Here is a 27,243-nt window from a genome sequence, read left to right on the forward strand (position 1 = left end):
CTCGTTGTGAGCGAGGGCACTCTAGCAGTTGATCCTGTTTCTATATTAAACTTTATTAGAAGCTTTATGATCAGTAAAAGTATTGAAGGACTCTGATTATCTTGATCAATCTTGATGATAATCTGATGATCATCTTGATCATCTCATATTGATTGATCATTTTAAAACTTTAAAAACTTGTTATATGGGCTTATATGCTCTAAGTATAGTTAATTTTAAAACTTGAGAAATTTTTCATGTTATCACTTGAATTCTAGTGATAGTCAAATCTAGCTACTATATACTCAAAGTTTTTTGCACTTTCAACCACAAAGACTTTCTTTAGCACAGCTCTTGATTCAATTAAAAAAAAATATTTTGCAGGTCAGTATAGTCATGAAGAATTGGTATTTTTTTCAGAATATGTTATATATGATACATGAACTCGACTCTATAAATTATCGAACCAAAATCACTATTTGTTTTGAACCTAAAATTCACTATTCGCACAAGCCTAGCAAAACACCTTCCGCATTTTTGCGTAAGGCCGACTAAAGTACTCTCTCAATAAAAATAACTTGTAGGGACCAGCAAAATACATTCCATTTAAGTGGAGTTCTACTTAGAAACGAACAGGGGTGGAGAATACAGCTATGAAACCAATCATATTAGAGGCAGTTATTCCATTAAGGCCACGGTTCGCCTTAACACACTTTGTTTGCCGAGAGTCTACTGTAATTATTAGGACTGCGGGGTCAGTGTCATATCCGCTTCAGTGGTAAGTATGGGAAAGCATGAAGGCATATGTGTAAGGCGTCAGTGAGTGTACCAGTGGGACTTATCGATGACCCCTATCTCACAATAAGTATTTACATCCATCTGCTCAGTAGCATATGACATGGTGCCGTTAGTGATCCTGTTATGCTGCCACCTCCTTATTCAAAATCGCCAAGTGAGCCTTGGTTACACGTAGTTTATGTGCCTTGCAGTATTGTAAGCAGCTCACCATTGCTTCGTTGCCATAACAAGATCTTTCAAGCAAAGGGCTCTTTAACTTTCTGGCCCAGATGACTCCATTTTTTTTTCACGAGGACAATCTGAATGGCACCTCTTTCTTGCACGTGAACAAAGTACCAACACTACTGATTTGGCCTGTAAACTTTTGTATCATTGGCCATCACTGTTGACGTGGAACCTTGCAATGCATCGGCTGGTCATTTTCTCCATGCATGCATCATCCCCGCCTTCACTCATCATGTCAAGTGCCCACTGGTGCACCATACACTGCAGGTTTCAAGGCTGGGTGCACGTTAACGAACCCCAGGTGGTCGAAATTTCCTGAGCCCTCCACGGCGTCTCTCATAATGATATGGTGGTTTTGGGACGTTACACCCCACAAATCAATCATCAAGGCTTCAAGGCACTCTACACCAATGGTGAATCCCACTGGTAGATACGGAGCGGTCGCCCAAATCCTGGGCAAGCACTCCGATTGCGCCAAGCCTGATCTGCGAGTGGAACACGTGAATGCCCCGCGTGAGGTTGCTCTGAAAGTTGTTTACGCTTATATCACTAAACTGGTACCAGAAACTTCCTCAATGTAGCCGAATATCTTTGGCCATGCCCATGGCGAGCCAGGAAACGTTTTTATTATACAGTTGAACACAGATATATCGAACTCGAAGGGGATGGCAAATTAGTTCGATACATGAAAAATTTGATATATAAAAAATTAGAGGCCCCGAGAGCTTACCTGTAGCTGATCATCTCCTACAGTAGGTGCATTCGAGAATAACAACTAATTCCGCACACACGCCACAACAGTATGATTTATTTGCATGATAAAAATCGCTTATCTTGGCCTGCTTCTTCGTTTTTGAAATGTTGAAGACGCTCGTCTCAATCTTATTCTAGACGCTAGTCTCAATGTTGTTGACAGCTAGTTTCAATCTTATCAAGGCTGTCCAGGTGCGACAGCCCGGTTTCCACAATGTGGCCGATACAACGGTGAATGATGCGAGCGCTGCCGTCACTTCAGCGGCGGAGTACGCGCGTGTAGTCGGCGCCTCGTTCGGACGATCGTCCTCGTCACATGAGCTGTAGACCTGGGCATTCCGGGTTCCTGCGACCACAGCTAATATGTCCTCGTCAGCGAGGCTCCCAACAGCCTGGACATTGCAGTCTGCTTCCAGGAAGTTGTTCGCAGACACTTCATGTGGAACTGCTGCAAGGAAGTAGGATCACCACTTGCGAAACGCGTCTTCTATGCTCTCATCCTCGTCGTCTTCGCCGGTTTCCACAAGTTGCGCCGTCTCGAAACCTGCCTTGCAGAAGCAGTTGACCACTGCCCGTCTTCACGTCTCGCCAGGCATTGAAGATCTCCACGGGAGAAAACGTCGCCGAGACTTCTGGCTACTCTTTCGTCATGCACAGCTGGATGTCCTGGCTGCTGACAGCTTCACTTTCGCCGAAATTGGTTTTGCCAGCGATGTAGTAGCGCTGCTTAAATCGGTGAAGCCACCCGGTGTTGCTGGGGAAGTTGTTTCACCGAGTGCAGCGACAAACGATTTGGCCATGGCATCCACCGGAATGTTCTTCGCGCGCACTTCGAAAAACAAGGCATTGAGTATCTTTTCTACACTCCCGTGGGCAGAAGCGTGCACATGACAGGCTCCCAACGTTTGCTACTCCACTGCCTTTGCCTTGGTATCTGCTTTTGTTATTCAATAAATTACTCTGAGTACTCTGTGGTATCCCGAAGTCGTTCGACAGTCGAACACTTCTCGCTCACCTCAACACGCTAAATAGCCTTCAGCTTCGTCGCAAAGTCAAGGGTCTTGCGCTTCTTGATGCTGGCCATAGCTACACAAGAAGTCGACAATTCAAGGAGTCCGTAGCGGCTTTGCACACCATGCATGCGAAAGAAAATGCTGCACATGAGGTGGTAAGTAGGCGACGCGACAGCGGAAGCACAACAAAGCGCTCGCGAGGCGATGGCCACCTGTGAGGGCAACAGCAAAAGGGGCGCGTTGTGGTTGGCTGATCAAACCTCTCAAAACAGCAATAAATAAATAAATAAATAAATAAATAAATAAATAAATAAATAAATTAATTAATAAATTAAACGCCGAAAGGAGGAGGAGGACTTACGCCCTTCATTCGGGCTCTCTGAGCCGACGGGTGCGGGAAGAAAGCATGAGAGAGAGAGAAAGAAACGAAAAAGAAAAAGGCTGTTTGTGCAGTCCAAACCCTCTCGCCCTTACACTTTTTTCGAGCGTTTTGTGTTTTGGCGGAGGCTTGGTGTCGCACGGAGGTCGCCGGGTGTGCGAGTGCGAAAATGCGCTTTTCAACTCGCACCCGGAGCCGTGTTGTCGCGAAGATCGCAGTGCGGTGCGAGTGCTCAAGCGCACCATTAAGCTCCTGCGGCATTTGATAAATCCGAACGCGGGTAAAAGTATCGTTTGATATAAACATGCGGATTTCTATACTTTTACAAAATAATTTCAAGGGAATAGCTTACAAGTTCGATATACCCAAAAATTTCAATATATGTGGTCTCGATATAACCGTATTCGACTGTACATAACTTGGTATAGCACACATGGCTTGTCCTTGCTGCTGCTACTGCTAGCAGAACTAGTGCTCTCGCTGTCGCTCAAAGCGAGAAGCAAACCAGCAGCAGCACGTCCAGCAGAGTTAAACGTCATTTTAGGAACGTAAACAAGTGCACAAGTAGACACCAACTCAAAAAACGCTGAAGACGACCTAGCTCTTGACTGTACCGGAAATGACTGCAACGCATTCTCGAAGTTCCAGCAAAATTTGTCTCTGCAAGACTGAGCACGCGGAATACTCTGTCACGGAATACTCTGTCACAGTGGGTTTTTCCGAATCTGCCATCGGAAAACTTGAACTTGCTCCAAATCTACCAGCGAAATGCAAATTCTGAGCCGTGAAGCAAAAAAACTTGCTCCTGCTTGATGAGCGGAATTTGCCATAAGCAATGTGCATGCAAATGAAACACAAGATGTACAAAAGCTTGTTTTATTTTTTGCTAAAAAAAAAAAGAATGCATGCCAGTCACACTTCGAAATGGCTGTTAACCAAAAATTGCTTGTATATAGCCCACAGCTGGAGCTAGCACAAAGCAATACTTTTTGCACATATCAAAGCACTTGTTGCGCGTTGTTTTAAGAAAACCGACATAGTGAAATGGGAGATCAGCGTGAATGAATACTGTGCCACATGGCCATGAGCCACAAATAACACTCCAAAGGTATCCGTAATGTCTTTTGAACTGGTCCGTGCAGCCAATATCATCTTCAGTACCTCTGCTTGCAGAATTACTGAATTGATTCCTCTACACATGTTAGCAACTGCACTGATGAGTATGAATTACTAGCACTGTGTGCTTTCTGGCTGTGGGCACATAAATTGCGCAAGTTTCTTGGCACACTCCATGATCAGACTTCACTGCATGGGTCTCTCGTTTCCCACAGACTCTCAATATGCGAATGCAGCTTGCAATGGCTACTTTAGTGCAAAGTGCAGAGCAAATTTTCTTGTCCATTGGCAACTACAGCATTAAAAGTCCACGCCGTTTCTTTTTTGAAGGCAGATGCTCACAAGCTTGCATCAAAGGGGGCACACTTCGCCGTGATCTCATGAACCAGACGGGCCGGTGATTCCACCTAGGGACGCCCCTGAGTGCATAAAATGGACTACTACTTTAGTTGTGGAGGTGATCAACTGCTGTTCTTTGGCTGTCTGGGCAGGGCCTCTCCTCACTTCTTAAGTTCTTTCAGACTATGATTCAGTAAAATTGGTGCTAATTTGGATAAAATGGATGCAGGTCACATTCGTTCCAGCTGCTCATAGAAACTTAAATGCCCTTCATTGAACCCCTGGGTTCCGCAATACCTTGCTTGAGAAGTCGGCATGTTGGTACAAGTACACCGTGCCTTGCTGGTTTCCGTAGCATTCAGTGGTTCCTTTTGCTGGACCTTGTCTTCCGAAGCTACAGTACGATTTGTGCTGACGCTTAGTTTGTATTGCAGCCGTTTGTTTTCTGCTCGAAAAGTAAGCTTTCTTTGTTATGCTGCTGGAAATTTGGGACTTGTTGCTAAAAAAATATGGATGTGTTTTTTCCTGTAACCTGCTGCTAACTTCGATCCGCCTGATCCAAAATCAAAAGTTTTGTCTCTAAAAGTTGCTCCATATCCTATTTTGGCTGTTGCACTTCTGAGAGATCTCTTAGCCCTCTTCATAGCCAGTGTATTTACATTAGCGAACTATCCTCCCTCCGATAATTCTTGATTATTTCTGTTGGGCTTTATGATCATGACCACCTTTGATCTTTGAACTATTAACCCCCATTATTCATTCATTCATTCATTCATTCATTCATTCATTCATTCATTCATTCATTCATTCATTCATTCATTCATTCAAATACTGATATGGTTTTTGACCTGGAACAAGTGTATTTTGGGAAGTATTTTCAAGAATGAAGTTGCGGAACCTAAATAAACTGTTGTAATTGCTAACTGCAGTTTTTTTCTTTTTTGCTTATTTTGTGCAGGTATGGTGGTAGAGATGAACGTGGATATGGCCGTGATGATCCACATCGACCATACCCTCGCCCTGAAGGAAATGGTCGCTTTGGCCGGGATGGCTACTGGGGTGGCCGGGATGAGTTTAGTGGTCACCATGGGAGAGATGAGCCACCATTGAGCTTTGGGAGAGATGAGCAGCCTCCACCACGGAGCCGGTAAAAGAACATTTGCATGTTGTTTCCCTCCTTCTTTTTTACATTTCAGATAGCGTCCTTATTGGTTCACTATTTGATAATGTTGAGACAAGGGGGGGGGGGGGGGGGGGGTGAGCTAAGCCTGTACCCAAAATAGTATGCTGGGAATGTGCCTGTTTCTGAACTCAACCTGGGAAAAAAATGGTTACAGAAACAATTCATGTATGTGGAGGGAGAAACGGGCAAAATAGAAATATGGCTTGTCAGGGACTCTCATTGCAGATTGTTATGGCTTATGAGTAGTGTTGCGTGCGGCAGTGGTTGTAGACAACAGGTATACGCTTGAAGCTGTATGAATATCTAGCAGCTGTAGATGTTTGCATTTTTGAACTGGATTGTGCCACTTCTGTTCTCGAACTGAAAAGTTCCTTCGAAGGCTCCGCACAATCTCCCAGTCCTGCCCTTGGCGTAGTTTGGCGCCAATTGCGCCAAACTGCACTAAATGACTAATCCTGCTACATCCTGCTACATTTCTTATATTCGGCACCAATGCTGTGCCTGACATGGTCTTTTAATATTTAGAAAGCGAAACTATTATCTCTCGTCAAGGTCGAAACGCCCTAGCATGCGTCTATCCTCCCATGCACACACCACGCTACCACGGGGTGCTTATGCACGTGTGTGCACAGTGCTGTGCAGTGCTGGTTGGATTACCTTTCTATTACACCATAAAGTTCTTGTACAATGTAATTCGCCAATAGAACACATATACACCTTGTAAACAAAACACCATTCTCCAGAGACTGTTAATGGGCAAGACTTGTCAGACCGCAGCCGCACCCTTCTGACGATAGAGTCGCGCGGCGGGGATGTAAATTCTGATCCCGTTATATTTGGAAATGTTGGTGAGTTCATGTTCGCAGGCCTGCTGTGCCAACAAACGAACACAGTAAAAAGAAACTCTGTTGCAGAAAAATACCTACTAACTTTTCAAAGCTTCTTGTGTATGCGCCAGACTTTCCTGCATAACCACAACCAAATTTCCGCTTGCTTTAGGCGCGATATCCGAAGAATTGGCGACTACGAACCACAACTCTATACACCATGCACACCCTCGTTTTCGTAAAAGATGCGAGTTGGTACTTTCATAATCTGAAAGTTTCCATAAATCTACCCCTTTCAAAATGTAACCATTACAAATTGTTTCGTTGATGTGGCTGTTAACGATGGAGCGATTATGCAGTTGCAGTGATGCTGCCGCTGCGCCAATTGCACCAAATTGCCCTGGCTACTACACGCTGCTACATTTCCTCAAAATTAGACGAGCCTGCGCCCAACCTGTGCCAAAAAGCATGCTCCGACTTTCAGAAGCGAAAGTACCCTATGTTCTACCATCTAAAATGAAATCACGGTGCACCTGCATAAGATGCAACCAGAGCCAAGCCCAGCCAAGCTAGGCCAAATGTCACTGTTGGGACGCAGTTAATACCCGATTTGTCGGACTTTCTAGTTACTGCAAAATCGCCCAAGAAAAGATTCATGCCTTTTTATTCCGTTCAAGTAAGCAAATAACCACAGCCCCGTCTAAAATAGCTTGAATGCCTCCTAGAGTACACTTATGAGGTATTTCAGTGCACGCCCAGGCTGTCGTAGTAAATACATTCAGGACCTACCGACGTTCATTTGCAAAGATGCGTCGTCTGATGAGCACCGCCGATAGCAGCAAATTGCAGAATATGTTGTGGATTTATGGCATGGAGCGTGTTGAAACGATGCAGAACGTAAAGGGTGTGGCAGAATAGAGGAATAAGTACTTGTCTGGAACTCCGAGATGCATGTGTGCACTTAGAAGATGAGCCATTGTGTGAAAATCTCCGGCGACATATGCCACACGAGATGAATCATTCCTAGTTGTGTGCAGCACATCGCGAACGCAGTTAACGCCATTTCCTACCGGGATGTTTTTGTATGCACGTGTTTGTTATGAAATTGTGTTCTTGATACCCATTTCATTCTTGATTGCACACGGGTGCGGTGATGGCAACCTGCTTTTGTTTGTGCAGCGCATGAGCGGATTCACACAGAAAGGGAGTGTGGACGGCGGTGCGCGTGAGTCATTAGAAACGTGCAGTACGCCGACAACTGCGCCACGTGGAGTAACAAGCACTTAGCTGAAAGGGATTAAGTGTTACTGGTGTGCTTGTCGCATGCCACCATCACGCCTCCGAGCATTTCTGGTGCTCATTCGTTAGACATTACCTCACTGCGCGGTGATACCGGCCCCTACGATTTTTATTTGATTCACCATATTGCATTTATGCATTGTGGCAAAGCCGACTATCAAACTTTACTGTGATGCCGAACGACTTTTAAAAGCGCTCATTTAATCCTATGATGTCATAGTCATAGTAGAGGTAGGGAGTTCAAGTAATGCTGTTTCACACCTGGAATGTCAGCTGAAAGGCCAAAAAGTCTGACGCCGAAGAGTTTCAGCATCGACAATTTTAGATGTTCTTATACATAGACGTCCATAAGGCTTGTGATGGTGTTGCAAAATCATCTGAATTTGCAAGCATGTCCGAAAAATCAGCAGTCAACTGACCTTGAGTCACGTTATAATGAAGTCCTATAGTTTTAAACTTTATCATTGGCTTTGTCTACTAAATAGGGTCAGAATCGCGTTATAATGAAGTGCTATGGTTTTAAACTTTATCATTGGCTTTGTCTAGTAAGTAGGGTCAGGTTATCTGTCGGTTTTATTTTATTTCTTACTCAGTTAGTCCTGAATAGCGTGCAGCAAGTTGTGATTTTATCGTTTGTAAGCCATGAACACAGTATTAAAAAAAGGGCAGGGAGGAGTGTATGACAAAATTCGTAAAAACGAGGTTGTGGGGGGGGGGGGGGGGCGTTAGGCTGATGCTTCGACAAGTGAACTTGTCTTTCTCAAGGCTCTAACACAACAGTTCTGTTCGGTGCAAGACAAGCCTGCTTGTCGGAATGTCGGCTCGACACAACCTTTATTTACGGATTTTTTCATGAATGCAGTATGTGTCTTAAAATTGATTCTAGCAATATCCACTCCGAAAGCCAGTTTGGCTGCTTCAAAACGCATTTTTGTCTGCTCCAAAAGCTGCTCCAAAGCAGCCTAAGACAGTAGCATTACTGAGTTGGCGCTGATTAGGTCTAATCTGCAGACTAGCTACTTGATTGGCGCGCCGCCCCTGAGAAGTTTGCCCTAGAAAACATGAGATCGGGCGCGAACGAGATTATACTCACGAGCTCAACTGAGGGAAACATGCATGGAACCAAGTTTGGTTACAGGGTCTGAAGAACAGCTGCGACAACAAAAGCCAGCCAAGCTTGCAAGCCCACCTGCTGGTAGGAAAGGCGAGAGCCCGCAACGCGAATCCTTTTAATTTGTGGAACAGCGCCTTCACTGATGGTTGAACTCTGTGACGGCGCAACTATTTTATGACGTGGACGCGGATGGCTGTTTGGCGTGTGCATGCGCACGGAATGCTCGGCAAGCGGCCGGAGCGAAGTCTTTTCTGATGCCTGGACAACCTACCGCTGCCCACCCGCGGCACATTTTCTTTAGGAGTGAAGGTAGGCAAAAGGTCGGGTGTCCGGAAAAAAAAAATTTTTTTCGCGCCGTTGTTTTTCACAGCTATCGCGGCTAGAGTGGGCCATATCACAGCTTTGCCAGGGAACAGCTGCCGCCGCCAATCGACGGCCAACAATGCAGACAGTCCACGCAGTTGCCGCGTCGAGTTGGCTTAAGCAGAGTGCCAACGACAATAGAATTGTGCCAGATTTGCACGCTCTGGTACTTAAATAGTTTGGACATTCTCGCATGGTCTGTGACAGGTGGTGGTTTGAGTTTGTCTACGCCAAGCAAAGACCATCAGCCAAGATGCCTCGTTAAAGGTCAACCAGCTTTGCTGTCACTTAGTAAGCTTTACATGGCTAATCTTTTTTCTTTTAATTTCTTCCTTTTTTTTCTCGCGCTTTGCTTCTTGTTTGTTCCGCCTCTCCTCCTTCTTTGTAGCACATTCAACGCTGCCTCAGCCCTGCCGGCCTACCTCCGTTGAGGATGCGGTCATCACAGGAGGTCCCAGAGTACTTTGCTGAAGGGACCTCTTGAAAGGACCTCCTGAAGGGACGTCCCCCTTCAGCCAAGTGCTTTAGGACCTCCTTCTGTATACAGTCGACTCCCGATAATTCGAAGTCGCTTAATTGGAATTTTCAGTTAGTTAAAAGTGAACACGTGGGTCCCGTCAGTTTTGTATGCAACCCCATAGAAAAAAATTCTTGATAATTCGAAGTTGAAAGCCCACAATATTGGTTAATTAGAAGTTATTTTTTAACCTAGAGCCTCGAGGCAATCATTATTTTCAAGAAAATGCGAAATTTTTCAAGTGCCAGGACAGCTACCGCATTACTGTCGTCATCATCGTAGCTGTCCGCAGCGCACTGTTGTCGCCATCGCCGTTGTGCGCAGTGTTACCGTGCATGAAGCGGCAAGATTGTTTATTCAGCACCAGCGTGTCGAACGTTGAACTATCCGTTCCACTGTCTCAGTCTTTTTCTCTCGTCTCTCCTTGTGTTTTGTTGGCTGTGTCAGCTGCGCGTTACAGATAATTTCGTGTTTGGCTGGTCGCAACGTTGAATAATGGCAAGACGCGGCTCGTACCGAACATTTGATCTGGCGACGAAAGTTGAAAGAAGTGGAGCAGGGAGGCCTTGCCAAGCAAGACATTGCACGGAAGTACGGCATTAAGCCTAACATACTCTTGAATTAAAAAAAAAATGAGCTTTTTATAATGGATGCTTTTGCAAATGACAAGTTTAAGATGTCAAGGAAGCGAATGCGTACCGGCGCCTACCCATGTTTGGAGAAGGCGCTGCTGATTTGGATTAGAGAGGCACGCAATAACAAACTTCCTCTCAGTGTCGAGGTTGTTGCAGTGAAGGGCTTATCGCTTGTATAAATGTTGGACATCAACGACCTCGCTTCTTCGGATGGATGGCTGATGCGCTTCAAACAGCGTCATGACCTGGTTTTCAAGAGCGTGTGTGGAGAGAAGGCGTCAGTTGACCAGGAAACATGTGTGGCATGGAAAGCAGAGAATCTTAACAAGCACCTCGAGGAGTATCAGTTGGAAGACATCTTTAACGCAGACGAGACTGCGCTTTTTTATCGGTTGCTACCAGACAAGACTCTCGCGTTTAAAGACCACGATTGTGCTGGCGGTAAACGTAGTAAGGAAAGGGTGTCTGTTATGATCGCCACAAACATGAATGGCACTGAACGATGTCGCCTTCTTGTGATTGGGAAGGCCGCCTATGTGCTTGAAAGGCGGCTGGACCCTTTCTGTTGACTATGCTTCAAACAGAAAGGTGTGGATGACGTCCGAGATTTTCAGGGACTGGATAAGCAAACTGAATCGAATGTTCGCATCATCAAACCACAAGGTGTTGTTCCTTGTAGACCAATGCAGTGCCCACATGAACGTACCAGCCTTGAGTGACATTCATCCTGCATACTTGCCTGCAAACACGACGTCTGTGTGGCAGCCCATGGACCAAGGCATAATCGGAAATGTGAAGGTCCTGTATATACAAGGGAGCATCTCGTCGAGCGCATGATTCTGTGCATGGATAAGTTCTTGCTATACGAGGTTAGTTTAATTAGTGCCATCCACATGCTAGTAGCGCGAGTGGGGGGCCATGTGAAAAATGAGACCATCGCCAACTGCTTCAGGGCCTTTGGTTTCGTGGCAAATTCTTCGGGGAAGGCTTCTCCTTGTCCACCAGTGGAAATGCAAAGTGAGCTTGACGACAGCAGCGTTGACGCCGCTCTCAGTGACATCAGTTTTGACGCCACTCTTGGTGACTCCTGCTTTGAAAATTACGTCGCCGTGGACAGCACAGTCGAAACGTGTGGTGCACTGACGGACAGCGAGATTGTGCATATTGTTCGGCCCCACGAAAGCGTTCATCAAAGCGACGACGAAGAGACATTGAAAGTGAGCCACAACCGAAGGCTGCCGATGTAGCTGCGTGCATTGCTCTCGCGCAGCAGTTTTTCGCTTGGGGAAAACAACGCTGAAGAAGCACTTGGGCACGTCTACTTTTTGCAAAACTTGCTTTCCACAGCTAGATTTGGCAAACAGCTTTCCACAGCTAGATTTGGCAAACAGAAGCAGATGAAAAATTACAGGCTACTTTTCGTGAAGAACTGCCGGCTTTGAACCTAATAAAGATGCCTTTTTTTATTTCTGCCTAATTGGAACTTAGTTTAATTCGAAGTTTTTTGCGGGTCCCGTGAAGTTCGTATTTACGGGAGTCGACTGTACTTATGTGAGCATGCATGCTTTGTATAAAAGTAAATAAACTGTAAGGAGGGTAGTGGGCATGGAGCTCGAGTATAGAAAAAGAAGAAGACTTGCTGTGATCGCAGGCTTGCATTCAGTTAGACCTTGCGCTAAATAAAGCTCTCGTTTGCCGAGTCAACTCCTGCTTGTTCAAGAACTCGTTTCAAGTGATGGAGGTGCTGGGTACATCTGGTCCTCACCCTGGAACTTTGCAGCCGCACACTCCAACGTCCTCCTACAATGACTGATCCGGGGCCATCTCAGGCCGCTACTTCAGATCTCGCACCTGTGCCTGTCTTCTGCGCTGGCACTCTCCGGCAGTGCGACCCCCCCATATTTGGTGGCACAGAGGACCAAGATGTGGACAACTGGATTGCCGAGTATGAACTGGTGAGCGCATACAATAAGTGGAACGCAGCCGATAAGCTCACAAATGTGAGTTTTTACCTGACCGACGTGGCAAAACTATGGTACAGAAATCATCAAAGTGATTTCAGTACCTGGTCGGAATTGGCAAAAACCCTCGCGGAAGTCTTTGGCCGTCCTGCTGTCCGCCGCCTTCGTGCTGAACAGCGCTTGCGGGGCAGAGTACAGAGAGCAGATGAAACTTTCACGAGCTACATCGAAGATGTGCTACTTCTCTGCAAGCTCGTCGATTCGACTCTGGACGAGATAGGCAAGATCAAGAACATCATGAAAGGAATCGACGACGGTGCATTCCAAATACTGGCTACGAAGAGTCCCCAGACGGTCGCCGAGGTGATTCAGCTCTGCCAAAGCTATGATGAGCTGCGTAGGCAGCGCGCTTCTACACGTTGCGCTGCTCAAGACACCGCGGACATCTCATCCTTCGACTATCGCCATGACACCACCGACCACTCTGCTGCGTTGATGCCACTCATAAACCAGTTCATACGCGAGGAGGTCGCCCGGCAGCTATCTATAATCACAAGAACTACCGAGCCAATGGCACCCTTGTCGCCTTCGCTTCGCCAGGTCATTCAATCGCAAGTTGATGAAGCATTGCCACCAGCTCAGGCTCCACCAACTGTTAGCGCACCACTACCGTATGCAGCCGCAGTTGCTCGGCCACGTGCGCCAGCGTCTCCGGCCTTCTACGAAGCTACTCGCCACGTTTATTCGTCGACGCCACCTTCCCGCTCGCTGACCGTCCCGTCTCCGGCTGTATATGAAACAGGTCAGAACGTTTATATGACGCCGCCGCCTGCACGACCATTTACGGTACCTTATTCAGCGAACAGTGCCCCTATCGTCAGCCAATGGCGCACTCCTGATAATCGGCCGATATGTTTTTCATGTGGCATCCCAGGCCACGTAGCTCGTCACTGCCGTCGTCGCAGCTTTCCTTCTCACGACATTGCAGGGGCCTCACATTATATGCCCACCATGCCCACTCAGCCGCAATATCCCGTTCCTGCCAATCCACCTCTAGACGTACGTCCCGGTCGCCGACCATCCGGCGCAAGCCGTTCGCCTTCTCCTCTTCGTCGATCTATTTCTCCAACGTTACGTCGCAACAGCCCACCGCGAGAGGAAAACTGACGGGCGCAGTTCCGGAGGCAAGAACTGCGTTGGAAACGAAAATTTCAAGACCTAACTGCTGTCCGCCGAACGAAATCGAACTCTATATTGATGGCATTAAGGTGCACGGACTTGTTGACACTGGAGCTGCCGTATCTGTAATTAGCGAGAAACTGTGCCGAAACTTGAAGAAAGTGACCACGCAACTTACCGACCTATCTTTGCAGACAGCTACGTCCCATCATATTCAGCCTTCAGCTTTGTGCACTGCACGAGTCGTCATTCAAGGTGCGATGTACGTCGTCACATTTGTAGTTTTATTCCGTTCTTCGCATGACGTTATCCTTGGGTGGGACATTCTTTCGTCAAATTCTGCTTTGGTCGACTGTGCTCGTTCCGAACTCGCGTTATCTGTGCCGTGCTATGACCCCGACGATGCTGCTTCGTGTAGAGTGTTTGCTGCTTCTGACGTTGAAATTGCACCTTTCTCAGCTGTTGTTGTCTCGGTGTTGTGTGCCTCCCCTCCGAAATCGCCTGTGTTTATGCTATGGGTCCCATCTGCGTGCCGTCGAAATATCATGCTTTCGTTTGCTGTCGTCATTTTTCGCAATGGTCACACTGCCATTTATGTGTGCAATCCCTCGGACAGCCCGTCATCCCTACTACGTGGAGAATGCCTGGCAAGCTACGAACCTTACGAGTGCATTCTTCCGGCTACTATACCTGATTCTACGGTTTCGCTCCCAATTTGTGCTGTCACTCCTACCAACGCGCCTAATGATGTTCTGGACATATTCTCGGATGCCATCGACTCTGAGCTCGCTCCAACTCAGCGCGAAGAGATTATAAATCTTCTACTCCGCTTTTGCTCTTCATTCGATCGTGACCAGTCAGGCTTATGCCGAACCTCTGCGATCGTTCACCGTATTGACACCGGTCAACAAGCCCCGCTAAGACAGCATCCGTACCGTGTGTCATCTGCTGAACGCCGTGTCATCGACGAACAAGTGGACGACATGTTGAAACGTGGCATCTTTGAGCCCTCCAACAGCCCCTGGGCTTCACTGGTTGTTCTCGTCAAGAAAAAGACGGATCCATGCGGTTCTGCGTTGACTACCGCCGACTCAACAAGATAACGTGCAAAGACGTATACCCTCTGCCGTGCATCGATGATGCTTTGGACTGCCTACAAGAAGCAGAGTTCTTTTCTTCGTTAGATTTACGCTCCGTCTACTGGCAGGTGCCCAAGGCAGAGGGTGACCGCCCGAAGACAGACTTTGTAATACTGGATGGACTATATGAATTCACCGTTATGCCCTTTGGCCTCTGCTATGCGCCTGCCACTTTCGAAGGGATGATGGATACCGTCTTGCGAGGTCTGAAATGGAAAACGTGCCTCTGTTATTTGGACGACATTGTGGTATTTTCAAGCGACTTTGCGACCCACCTCAGCCTCCTTGAGCAAGTTCTTACGTGCCTTTCCACGGCGAGACTTCAACTTAACTTAAAGAAATGCCACTTCGGCGCTCGCAAGCTTGTAATTCTCGGCCATGTGGTTTCTAAGGACGGCATTCTCCTGGACCCTACGAAACTTAATGCAGTCGCCGCGTTCCCAAAGCCAACCACCATCAAAGAGCTTCGAAGCTTCATCGGCCTATGTTCTTACTTTCGGCGCTACGTCTGCAATTTCGCCTCCATTATCGCCCCCTTGACCAATCTTCTTGCCGAAAGTTCTCATTTGTCAGCGTGGTCGCAGGCGTGTGATGATGCATTTCAGGAACTCCGACGGCTCCTCACCACGCCTCCCATACTCTGACATTTCGATCCGTCTGCTCCAACGGAGCTTCATACGGACGCTAGTGGTGTCGGGCTAGGGGCCATACTGGCCCAACGCAAGGATGGCTTTGACGAGTACGTCGTTGCCTATGCCAGTCGTACCCTCAGTAAAGCCAAGAAGTATTACAGTGTAACTGAAAAGGAGTGCCTCGCCATTATTTGGGCAATCGGAAAATTTCCCCCTTATTTATATAGACGTCCGTTTGATATTGTAACAGACCACCATGCGCTTTGCTGGTTATCTTCACTAAGAGATCCTAATGGTCGGCTCGCTCGTTGGGCATTGCGGTTACAGGAGTTCGATATCCGTGTTGTCTACCGTTCCGGCCGGAAGCATTCCGACGCAGATGCCCTGTCACGTTCGCCATTGGCTTCAGAGCCTGTCGGCTCGCCTATCTCCACTAGTGCTGCCTTGACCATCAGCATTTCGGACATGCCTTCCTAGCAATGCAAAGATGCTTGGATTTCTTCTCTTTTGGACTTTCTCTCAAACAGGACGCCCGCTACAGTTTCCAGGACGCTTTGCCGTCAAGCAGGACACTTCGCTATTCGGGATAACCTGCTTTACCGCCGAAACTACAGCTCGATCGGCCGTAAGTAGTTGCTCGTCATCCCCCGACATATGCGCTCTGACATCTGTGCCACGTTCCACGATGATCCGCATTGTGGTCACGCTGGTGTGTTAAAAACATACACTTGCTTGCAGCTGCGGTACTACTGGCGCGGTATGTACCGTTTCGTTTGCCGTTACGTAAGGTCTTGCCTTACGTGCCAGCGACGCAAAATGCCCACTCAACATGCCACAGGTCCCTTGCAGCTGTTGCCATGTCCAGCACGAGCTTTCGATCGTGTCGGAATCGACCTTTACGGTCCGCTTACCTATACTTCGAGTAGCAACCGCTGGGTCATTGTCGCTATCGACCACCTAACGCGGTACGCTGAAACAGCTGCGTTACCTTCTGCTACCGCAAAAGACGTTGCGTGTTTTATACTGCAAAACCTGGTTTTAAGGCATGGAGCACCTCGGGAGTTAGTAAGCGACCGTGGCCGCGTTTTTCTCTCCGATGCCATCAAAGCGTTGTTGAGCGAGTGTCGCATCATACACCGCACTACCACAGCCTATCACCCGCAAACTAATGGGATGACAGAGCGTTTTAATCGTACACATGGGGATATGCTGGCCAAGTACGCTTCATCCGACCAGTCAAATTGGGATAGCATACTCCCTTTTGTGACATATGCTTACAACACTGCAACGCAAAGCACCACTGGATTTTCACCTTTCTTCCTTCTTTATGGACGCAAGCCATCATCAACAATGGATACCATTCTTCCTTGTCGACCGGACCCTTCAGAGATGACTACCGTTTTTCGAGCAGCAGCACTCGCTGAAGAATGTCGGAAGCTTGCTCGTGCGTTCACGTCACATGACCAACCACGCCTATGAGCTTTTCTCCGAACTCACTGGTGTGGTTATGGATTCCTTCTACTCCTCCAGGACTCTCCGACAAGCTTTCGTCCAGGTACCATGGCCCGTATCGAGTTGTACGCCAAACATCCCCTGTCAACTACCTTGTCGAGCCGCTGGATGCATCTCCGGACAAGCGCCGTCGGGGACAAGAAATCGTACACATCTCTCGGCTCAAGCCATACCATGACCCTTCTGTGTACACCTGTCCTTAGGTCGCCAGAATGGCTCCCTCATCGCCCGGGGGTGATTGTAACGAAGGCAGTGGGCATGGAGCTCGAGTATAGAAAAGGAAGAAGACTTGCTGTGATCGCAGGCTTGCGTTCAGCTAGCCCTTGCACTAAATAAAGCTCTTGTTCGCCGAGTCATTTCCTGCTTGTTCAACAACCCGTTTGAAAACAAACTGAAAACTCACTATCTGAGGTGTATTACAACCAGTTTTTCATCTCGGGGACTGCACAGTAAGCGATATGCGTATACAGGGAGTTTTATAGCGTTACAAACGCTGGTAAGGAAAGTATGCTTTGTAGCCAGTCCTGCACTATACGTGGTGAGTAGTCTGAACTGTGCGTGCGTAGAATGTTATGGCATGCTTCTTAGTTATGCTTTATTCAGCTGTTTTAGTTGTCATACATTCAGTTTTTCTAATCTGCGATGACCCTTTAGAGTGTCCAACAGTCTTATTCCCTGCTTTAATTAATGCTCTTGGTTCTCATGAAGCCTCTTTTTTTTTCTGCTTTGAAGTATACTTTCGGTGGCTCCAAAAGCCTTTTTCTCTTCTCTGCAAAACACTTTCGGCTGCTCCAAAAGCCATTTTTTCTGCTCCAGAAAGTGCTTTTCACTGCTCTGTAAACTTGCTCAAAAATGGCCTCAGCAAATCACATCACTGTATATATCCAGCCAAAACGAACTATCGCACAAAACAGTAAAGACAATGGAAAAGGTTTCCTGTAGTCATTTGATTTGGCTGAATACAGTAAAAGCTTGTTTATCCGGATCTTGTTAACTTGGACACGCCACGCGGTCCCGGCGAAACTGTGTATATTTCAATGGTATCAAATGCTCGTTAATTCGAAGGGAATTAGACGCGCGCTTGTTAACTCAGACGATTCTAAAGAGGGCTATTGGAGCTTCATGCTTTCAGTAACCGATTCCGGTTACTAAAAGCATGGAGTCCAGGCTCCTCCGCCGTCTGCATTTCCGATAGAGGCGGAAATGTGTAGGCCCGTGTACTCAGATTTGAGTGCACGTTAAAGAACCCCAGGTGGTCGAAATTTCTGGAGCCCTCCACTACGGCATCTCTCATAATCATATGGTGGTTATGGGACGTTAAACCCCACAAATCAATCAGGCTCCTCCGCCGTAACTGACGGTGCAACTGAAGTTTTGGAGAAACCGAAACTTGACAAACAGCAGCAGAATATGATCTTGGTGATAGCAAAGGAGGGGGAAGTGGCCGGGTGGCACGAGTCACCTCCCGGCAGAAGCACATGGGCCGATGGTGCATCCAGTGTCTGCGCCGACAGGGGCGTCTGCGTAAGTAGGCCTTTGGTGCGTAGTGACACCATGGACCCGAGCTAACGGGGGAGTTTTGACTCCCTCCCACGCCTAGCCGTGCGTGGCTTTGCCATGTCCGGGGAAAAAGGGATCCTGGGGGTTGAGCCCACGCCGGGTGATTGGACCTTTAAGGCCCCCCAGTAGAGGCAACATACCCGGCCCCGGCTTCACGTAGGCGGCACCCCTTGGCTGACCCACCCAGGGGAAATCTGCAGTCTCCTTTTCCTATCTCTCTCTACCTAAATCTTTGTCTTTATCTCTCACTTTCTATCTGTCCTGTCTTCTACTCCCTTCCGTTTAGTTCCAAATTTCTTGGCCGCAAGGATTAACCTTGTGTGGATGCCCTGTCCTGGCTATTCCATATTAGGTTATAGCAGCGCTGTACAGCTGGCGTCGACAGGACTTGCCCAGCATCTCCTGCCACGTCCCATGGTTGGGCTCGGTGGTGGGCGGCTGGCACCGCTGCCGAATTTTATAGTTTATTTATGGCAAATGCTTTCCCCCCCTTCCTGATCGCTCTCTGAAAAGGTGGCGCATCGAAGACATGTTCATGCTCAATACACCGAAACCAACCTTCCCAAAGTACCGTGTTATTTATAGTCGGAACGAAAAGAAAACATTACGTGCAATTTCACCTTTTCTCATGTCGAAAACTGTTTTCAAAGCAATAGGCCCAGGTTATAAAGTGACAAAGATGGGAAGTCGCGATCTCATTCTGGAGGTTTGTGACAAAACTCAATACGACAAACTATCCAGACTTGTAATATATCCAGACTTATAATGTTTGGGGACACTCCTGTTTCAGTGGGCCCATACAGGTCTATGAACACGGTACGTGGGGTAATTTCTGATGATGATCTTATCAATCTGAGTGAAAGCGAACTGTTAGAAGGATGGCAAGACCAAAATGTTGTGAAGGTACAGAGAATAATAATTAAGTGTAACAACCAACAGACCCCTATAAAACACGTAATGATTACCTTCAGAACCAGTGACCTACCAGCATCAGTTGAAACCGGCTATTGTAAGCTCCGTGTAAGACCATATGTTCCCAATCCTCGTCGATGTTTCAAGTGTCAGCGTTTCGGGCATGGGTCTCAGAGTTGCAGAGGGCGCGCCACTTGCGCAAAGTGTGCATCCATGTCACACATATCTGACAACTGCACCTCAGAAACAACTCATTCTTCGAACTGTGAAGGAGATCATGCTGCCTACTCACGATCATGCCCCACTTGGAAAAAAGAGAAACATATAGTAGAACTTAAAGTCGAACTTAATCTGTCATTCCAAGAAGCACATCAACGGTTCGCACTACACACCCAGTCTTTTCACTCCTTTGTCGATGTGATGCGCGAAGGCGCCACGTCATATGTTTCTGCACCTGCGAATGTCACACAGAGTGTGGCCGTGGCAGTGCCACCAGCACCCCCGGCTGGAACAGCCTGTACTGCTCCGCCACCTGACAAACAGGGCTGGCGGACCCCCGTGTCTGCCGAACCTCGGGCCACTGCAAGCGCAGTTAGGTCCGAAAGTTCTGTGAAGGTGCCTGCCGAGCAGGCACCACCTCACAAGAGGTGATGGATACAAGTCCCACTCCTCCGGCGCCTCAAACGCCGAAGGATAGGCGCAACTCCCTGGAGCGCGCCAAAAAAGAAAACCTTGAATCACAGGGCCCCTAAAAAGCCCTGTAACCTAACGCAACATTTTTGTACACACAGCACCACACAACAATAAAATGACACAAATACTACAGTGGAACGTCAGAGGACTGCTGAGAAACCTCGACGATATCCAGGAACTTTTACGCAAACATACACCTAAGGTGCTATGCATACAGTAGACATACCTGAAACCTAAACACACCAACTTTTCATGTCATTACATTATTTTTCGGAATGACCGGAATGATGCCATTGTGTGATCCGGTGGTGTTGCCATTACAGTCAATCAAGGAATTGCATGCCCACACCTACCACTACAAACATCTCTTGAAGCGGTGGCTGTTCAAGCAGTTCTTTTGAATAAGCTCGTCGCCATCTGCTCTCTCTACATACCTCCACAACACCGTCTTGAAAAGTATGAATTCCAGTCCCTCATACATACCTGCCAAGTCTCCCGGATTGGCCGTGAGACTCCCGGATTTGGACCGTTTCCTTTGTTTGTGTGGTCAAGAAAATCTCCCGGAAATCCAAATTTTTGTGCGTGATCCGGCCGCACTGACAAAAAAGCAGCTCAATTCGCTCCAGGCTTTTCGAACCTACCCCATTTTATTATGAATGAGCTTAAGAGGCGTTCATTTAAACGTACAGTAGAACCTCAGCGATTGGAAACCGCGGCAGATACGAATTCATAAAATTCCTCAGCGAAATTCTGCTATGTCTATTGGGCCTAAATTCGAATGTTTCGAACACATTTCCTAATCGCGGAGGGTGATGCGAACTTTAGTACGGAAACTGTTGAAATAAGGCAGAGAGGAGCGTACTCGAAGCTTCGGAAATACGCGTGCGACCGGCGCACGCACTGTCTTCTACAGTGTGCGTGATTGTCATTGCCACAACCGCTGTCGACGAAACCGTGGTCGCTTTTTCGCGATCATGTATGGCGATGACGCGTAACTGTCCCGAAAGTGTCCGTGCGTTCAATACTCAACCAGTCAAAGCAACGCTGCTTTCTGCAAACCTTGCGGACAAAACCGCGACAGATGCAATTGTAAACGGCATAAAACGAGTTTGATTCGAAGGCGTGTGCGCATCAAGCGCACGGGGATGGAAAAAGGAACTACGATTTGTGCAACCACCGCGCACAACATCGCGGTCACGGTGGCGCGATAGCGATCTACAAGCTCCGAGGGCTGGGCTGGTAACAGTTTCGGCTGGTCCAGCAGCCGAAACTGTTAGAAATAAATAAATATTTTATTGTTTTGTTTTCTATTCTGCACTATTCTCGAAGTTTATAACTTTTATTACGGTAGCCGGAAGAAACTCTGGTCATCTATTTCTTCTAGATAAGTATACATATACGGTGAATGACTGTGGTGGCAGTGACTGCAAAAAACCAGCCTAGACTGTCAATAATAAAGGGGCCAGACACGTTTTGGCGTTCCTGTCAAAAAAATCTAGTAGGGAGCTGTGACCAGTGCTTTTGCGGCAGCCAGCTGCGCCGCCCGTCCGTTCACGTGTGTCCCAGTAAGACATACATGAGCTGCTTTGAAGGAAATAAATTCTGCTAGTTGTGTTGGAAACCGTACTTTCGTGTGTTCGGCCACTCCAAGCCGACCGCAACGCTGATGTTTGCGCTTGCGATTCAGGACCCCCCCCCTCTTGTTTTTCTCAATGTTTTTTTGTTTGTTTGTTTGCCCTTGGTTTTTTTTTGGTGGGGAGGGCAAAAAAAGTAGGAGCAAATAATTCAGCTCCTCCCCCTTCGCTGCGGAAATCTCCCGGATTCAAAATCCTTGAACTTGGCAGGTATGCTCATAGACGAACTTCCAGAACCCTACCTTGTCCTAGGGAACTTCAATGCACATGGTAGCCTCTGGGGTGACTCTCGCTGCGATGCACGAGGCTGCCTGATTGAACAGTTCCTTTTTGTTTTGGTGCGTGCCTGCTGAATCGAACCGAGCCAACATATTACAACATCGCTAACAATACGTACTCAACAATAGACCTCAGCATAACATCCCCATCACTCCTGCCTCTACTTAAATGGGAAATCATTAATAATCCATATGTTAGTGACCATTTTCCTATCATTGTCAGCACATCAATAACAAATACATGTCCTGCACAGGTTCCCAAATGGCTCACCGACAAAGTCGATTAAAAAAAGTTTCAAAAAATGGCTCTATTAACTTGGACTGACATGGCGGCGTTAAGCATAGAGGATGGTGTGTGCTACTTTACAGCTTTCTTGGTTGATGCAGCAACGAAATGTATTCCCCAAACATGTGGACCGTCAGGCAAACAACGAGTCCCAATGTGGAATAATGAGTGCCGTGATGTGCGAAAAAAACAAAATAAGGCATGGAAGTTGCTTGAAGACTCGCCTACAGCCGAGAATCTTGTAAACTTCAAGAACATCAAGTCGCAAGGAAGAAGGATGCGCCGACCGGTGAGAAGGGAAAGTTGGCACAATTTTTATCAGGCATTAGTTCATACACAGATGAGGTGAGAGTCTGGAACATGGTTGGTAAGGTGGCAGGACGAAAAGCACATTCACTTCCTCTAGTAGACACACAAGGGGAGAGTTTCGAAGACCAGGATAACACTCTCGGAGCGCACTTCGAACAGGCCTTTAGCTCATCACACTATAGTGAAGCTTTTCGACGATACAAAACCAAAATAGAAAAACAGAGGTTAGAGCGGAAACCCGCCACACATGAGGCATACAATGAACCTTTCTGTTTGGCTGAACTACAAGCCTCACTTACCTGCTGCAGTAAATTTACCCTAGGCCCGGACCGTGTGGCATATGAAATGTTAAAACACCTCCCCACTGAAACCCAGAAAGCTGTCCTCTCCTTGTATAATGCGATATGGTCTTCCAACGAGCTATCCTCAGCCTTGAAGGAAGCTGTCGTTATCCCAATTCTAAAACAACACAAGGACCCGGCCTTAGTTTCCAGCTACAGGCCAATAGCGTTAACCAGCTGTCTTTGCAAGATCTTTGAGAAAATGATTAACTGGTGCCTGATGCACTTCCTTGAAGTTAATGGCCTACTTGACCAATACCAGTGTGGGTTTTATGAGGCTCTGTCCACCACTGACCACCTTGTCCATATCGAGGCACAAAGTCTCGACACTTTTGCTCATAAGCAATTTTTTCTTTCTGTGTTCCTCGATAGGGAAAAGGCATATGACACTACATGGCGCTTTGGCATATTGCGATACCTGTCACATTTAGGTGTGCGGGGTAGAATGCTGACAATCATCGAAAGCTACCTGTCCAACCGTACATTCCGTGTCCGAGTTGGCACCGTCTTATCTCCAATATTTGTCCAAGAAACAGGAGTGCCGCAAGGAGGTGTATTGAGCTGCACACTTTTCTTAGTTAAAATGAATTCCTTGCACCTCTCTCTCATTTGTAATATATTTTATGTCATATATGTCGATGATGTACAGATTGGTTTCAAATCGTTCAACATCTCAATGTGCCAACGTCAAGTTCAACTAGGGTTGAACAAGGTATCTCAATGGGCAGATGAGAATGGTTCTATACTCAACATGCGAAAGAGCACATGCGTCTTGTTCTGCCGAAAGAGGGGCCTCCATCCTGACCCCGACATTGACCTGCATGGTCAACTTCTGTCAGTGAAAACCGAGCACAAGTTTCTTGGTCTCATATTAGACACTAAGCTAACCTTCATCCCACACATCAAGTATTTAAACGACAGGTGCCTAAAAACAATGAATATTTTGAAAGTGTTGTCACGCACTACGTGGGACAGTGACAAGAAATGTCTAGTGCATTTATATAAAAGCCTCGTACGCACACGCCTAGATTACGCTGCTATAATCTGTCAGTCGGCAACACCATCAGCCTTGAAGATTCTCGACCCTGTCCACCATCTAGGCTTTCGCCTCTCTACGGGTCCTTTTCGAATTAGCCCTGGGGAGAGCCCGTACGTGGATTCGAAAGAATGGTCGCTCCACCTACAAAGATGTTAGCTGTTTTTTTTGTACTTTTTGAAGGTGAAGGCAGACAAGAAACATCCCTCTCATTTCATAATTAATGATTTGTCTTGTTCTGGCTTGTTTGAGAACCGTGCTTCGTTTAGGCAGCCCTACTCGCTCCGTGTAAGGGGCCTGGCCGAAGAAACAGGTGTGCCTCTTCTCAAACACAGTTTGATGGCTCCTGCAGCATATCTGCCACCGTGGCAGCTAATAGACTGTGATTTCCCTTTGTTGAAGTCACAAAGCACGCACCACTTGCACACATACATACATACATACTTCCTAGAACTACAACATAAATACACATGCCCTGAGTTCTTTACCGATGCCTCAAAGTCTAACACTTCTGTGCCATATGCAGTGGTAGGCCAATCCTTTTCTGAGGCCAACAATCTTCATCCTGATGCAAGCATTTTCACAGGAGAACCTTATGCAATACTCGTGGTTGTAAAACACATCAAACAGATAAAATTACAATAGGCGGTAATATACACAGATTCCCTAAGTGTGGTTAGAGTAGAGCCCTGGAAACTCCTAAAAAACACAAAAACGCTGTGCTAGTGTCACTTTACTCACTTCTGTGCACACTGTACACATCAAAACAGCATGTAATTGTCTGCTGGGTGCCAGGGCACCGTGAGATACAAGGGAACGTTTTGGCCGACAAGCTGGCTGCTTCTGCCAATGACACTACTTCCAATGGATGAATACCAATCCCTGCAGTTGACCTAAAACCTTTTATAAAGAGAAAGCTCAGGGGGTATTGGCAGAGCACGTGGGATAGACACACAGACAATAAACTCCATGCTATTAAGCCGCAACTAGGTAATTGGCAGCCACTATCAAAATCACGACACACAGAGGTAACACTCAAGGCTAAGAACAGGACGTACACACTCTACACATTCAGATCTTCTTTTCACCGGCAATCCACCATATTGTGAGAGATGTGGAGAACCACTTACGGTTCTCCACATTCTCGTCCAGTGCAATGAGCTAGATGCTCCAAGAAAAAAGCACTTTTTACTGCCCTACCGACAGCAGCTCCCACTACACCCCGGGATGCTCATCGGTAGGGATCCGCTTTTTAAACTGCAATCACTTTTCACGTTTTTAAAAGATGTTCATAACTTTCACCCCATATTTCGAGGTGATCCGTAGTACGACCTCGGTACCGTGGTCGTGGCTGCGGTGACTACATCTTCATCATGGCTTTATCATCATGACATTGTGCCATCCACTTTCACTGCACACATCTCACGCCACTGTCATGATTTTTTGACTTCTATGTTTTTACCCGTGTTAGCGTGAGGAATTTCAAGGCCCCTTTACAGCCACGCATCATATCATTGTTTATATCTCTAGTTTATTGAAATGGTGCTCTTTGGCCATATATTGGCCTTTGCGCTAATTAATACCGCTCATCATCATCATCAGCACTCTTGTGCCAACTGTGCCAAAGTGCGCCAAATCAGATTTACTCCGCCATCCTGATAATATTAACGAAAATTGCGCTAAACTGTGCCAATGTCGGACTTGAGGTGGTTTGTCGCCGGCAATAGCCACGCAGGCGCTTCAATACATCTGCACCTTGTTCTCAGGACTACGAAAGTCACAATCATTTACCTATTTTATTACGCTGAATAAACAGCAGTTGCACATGTGTCCTAAAATCTACGATGCTAAGCTTGGTGCCGTCGCAACTCTGTTGTGCAAGTCCGCTTAACGGTGAAACGCGCTCTCCGCAGGAGCTTCTTACGTCTAATCCAATCGGTAGCGTGAAGCTGTGGCGGCGATTCATCGGCGGATGTCATATGTTCTAGGAGTGCTGCTGATAGCTCATTTGAAGAGTTGCACGGCATGTAATAAAGTAATTTTTACTAATAACTGCATGCATTCTTACCCATACCGTGAGATGCGGGTTAACAAGCTTTTACAGTATATGCTTCTTAATGCAATGCACCAATTAGCCAAACAACATGTTATACTAGAGCACACTAATATTAATGAGGAACAAACGACTGTCTTGAAAAGTAAAAACAAGGTATCTAAGACTTGATTAATATGGCTTCTTGTGATACAGTTGGAACTCATTTATAACAAACTCAATATAACTACAAAAAGTAGTTGGTATGGCGGTACTTTATTGTGTATGGACTTGCCCTTAAAAATGTGCATTTGGCGACCAATCTTTGTATTTTTAACTTTTTCGTTATCGTGCCTATTCAAATCAATCACCTGTAATCGACACTTTGAATCGTCAATTCTGACATGCTAAATTTGTTTCTCGTGTATTCAGCACTTTCTACTAGTTAGTCCGACCACTCTACTTTCAGAATCAATTTGAATTTGCCTATTTTGGCTACATAGTGATTTTTTACAGACCTTTGCGCGAACCAATGTGCGCGTACTCTTAGAAAAGTGCACTAGGCTGGCAAACTTGACAAAAGTGCGTGCCCCTCGTGATTATGCTACAGTAACATTGAAGTTATGTAATGAAAAGAATCTTTGCAAGCCAAATATTGAATGAAAGTGCCAGCTTCATCATTTAACAGCGTTGAGCTTCATAATTGCCAGAAATTTGTCAGCTGTTCAATAGAATCACTGAAAATTTATTCCACAAGAAATATTTGCGAAGGTCCGCTGAATATTTAAAGTGTTGAAGTGGCGTTCTCTGTCAGTTTCCAGTAGCTTTGGTTTTGCTTGTATCGTTATACAGACACAGGGTTGCATCTAGTGTCACTATTCATTCTTATGGCGTTGTCGTCACGTGAGCATGGGTGCGCACTAGCGCTGCAAGACAGAAGACATGCTGCTTGAAACTGTCTTGTAACCGCACCTGAATTGAGTAAGGACAAGCGTAGAGTTGGAAGATGACAGCATCTCAACCTCAAGTTTTATGGCGACGATGTTTTGCGCCAACCTTAGACATCCGCTGCCATTCATGGGCTTGGTATGTTTATAGCCTCATGTTGTTTCCTCCGCCGCGAGTGCGTAGCTGCTGATCTTTGTGCACAATGTTATAGATACTCTGGTTACGTGCGAGGTCCACGCGCTGGCTGCGGA

At 46.8% G+C, this 27,243-nt stretch overlaps 1 protein-coding gene across 9 annotated transcripts in view; it reads left to right on the forward strand.

Moving 5' to 3' along the window:
* The window catches only part of LOC119177277 (nuclear receptor coactivator 5), a 284,872-nt gene that overhangs the window by 110,973 nt on the left and 146,656 nt on the right, over window positions 1–27,243 (forward strand). For all 9 annotated transcript variants that reach the window (XR_012889295.1, XR_012889294.1, XM_075884802.1 and 6 more), the window contains one exon: window positions 5,561–5,749. Coding sequence is in view for 7 of the 9 variants with exons in the window: in XM_075884802.1 (XP_075740917.1) it covers window positions 5,561–5,749 (189 nt within the window). In the remaining 2 variants the exon portion in view is untranslated. The remainder of the gene's footprint in view (window positions 1–5,560; window positions 5,750–27,243) is intronic.

The sequence above is a fragment of the Rhipicephalus microplus genome, unplaced genomic scaffold, assembly GCF_043290135.1.
Source record: "Rhipicephalus microplus isolate Deutch F79 unplaced genomic scaffold, USDA_Rmic scaffold_48, whole genome shotgun sequence".
In the NCBI taxonomy this organism is placed as follows: domain Eukaryota; kingdom Metazoa; phylum Arthropoda; class Arachnida; order Ixodida; family Ixodidae; genus Rhipicephalus; species Rhipicephalus microplus.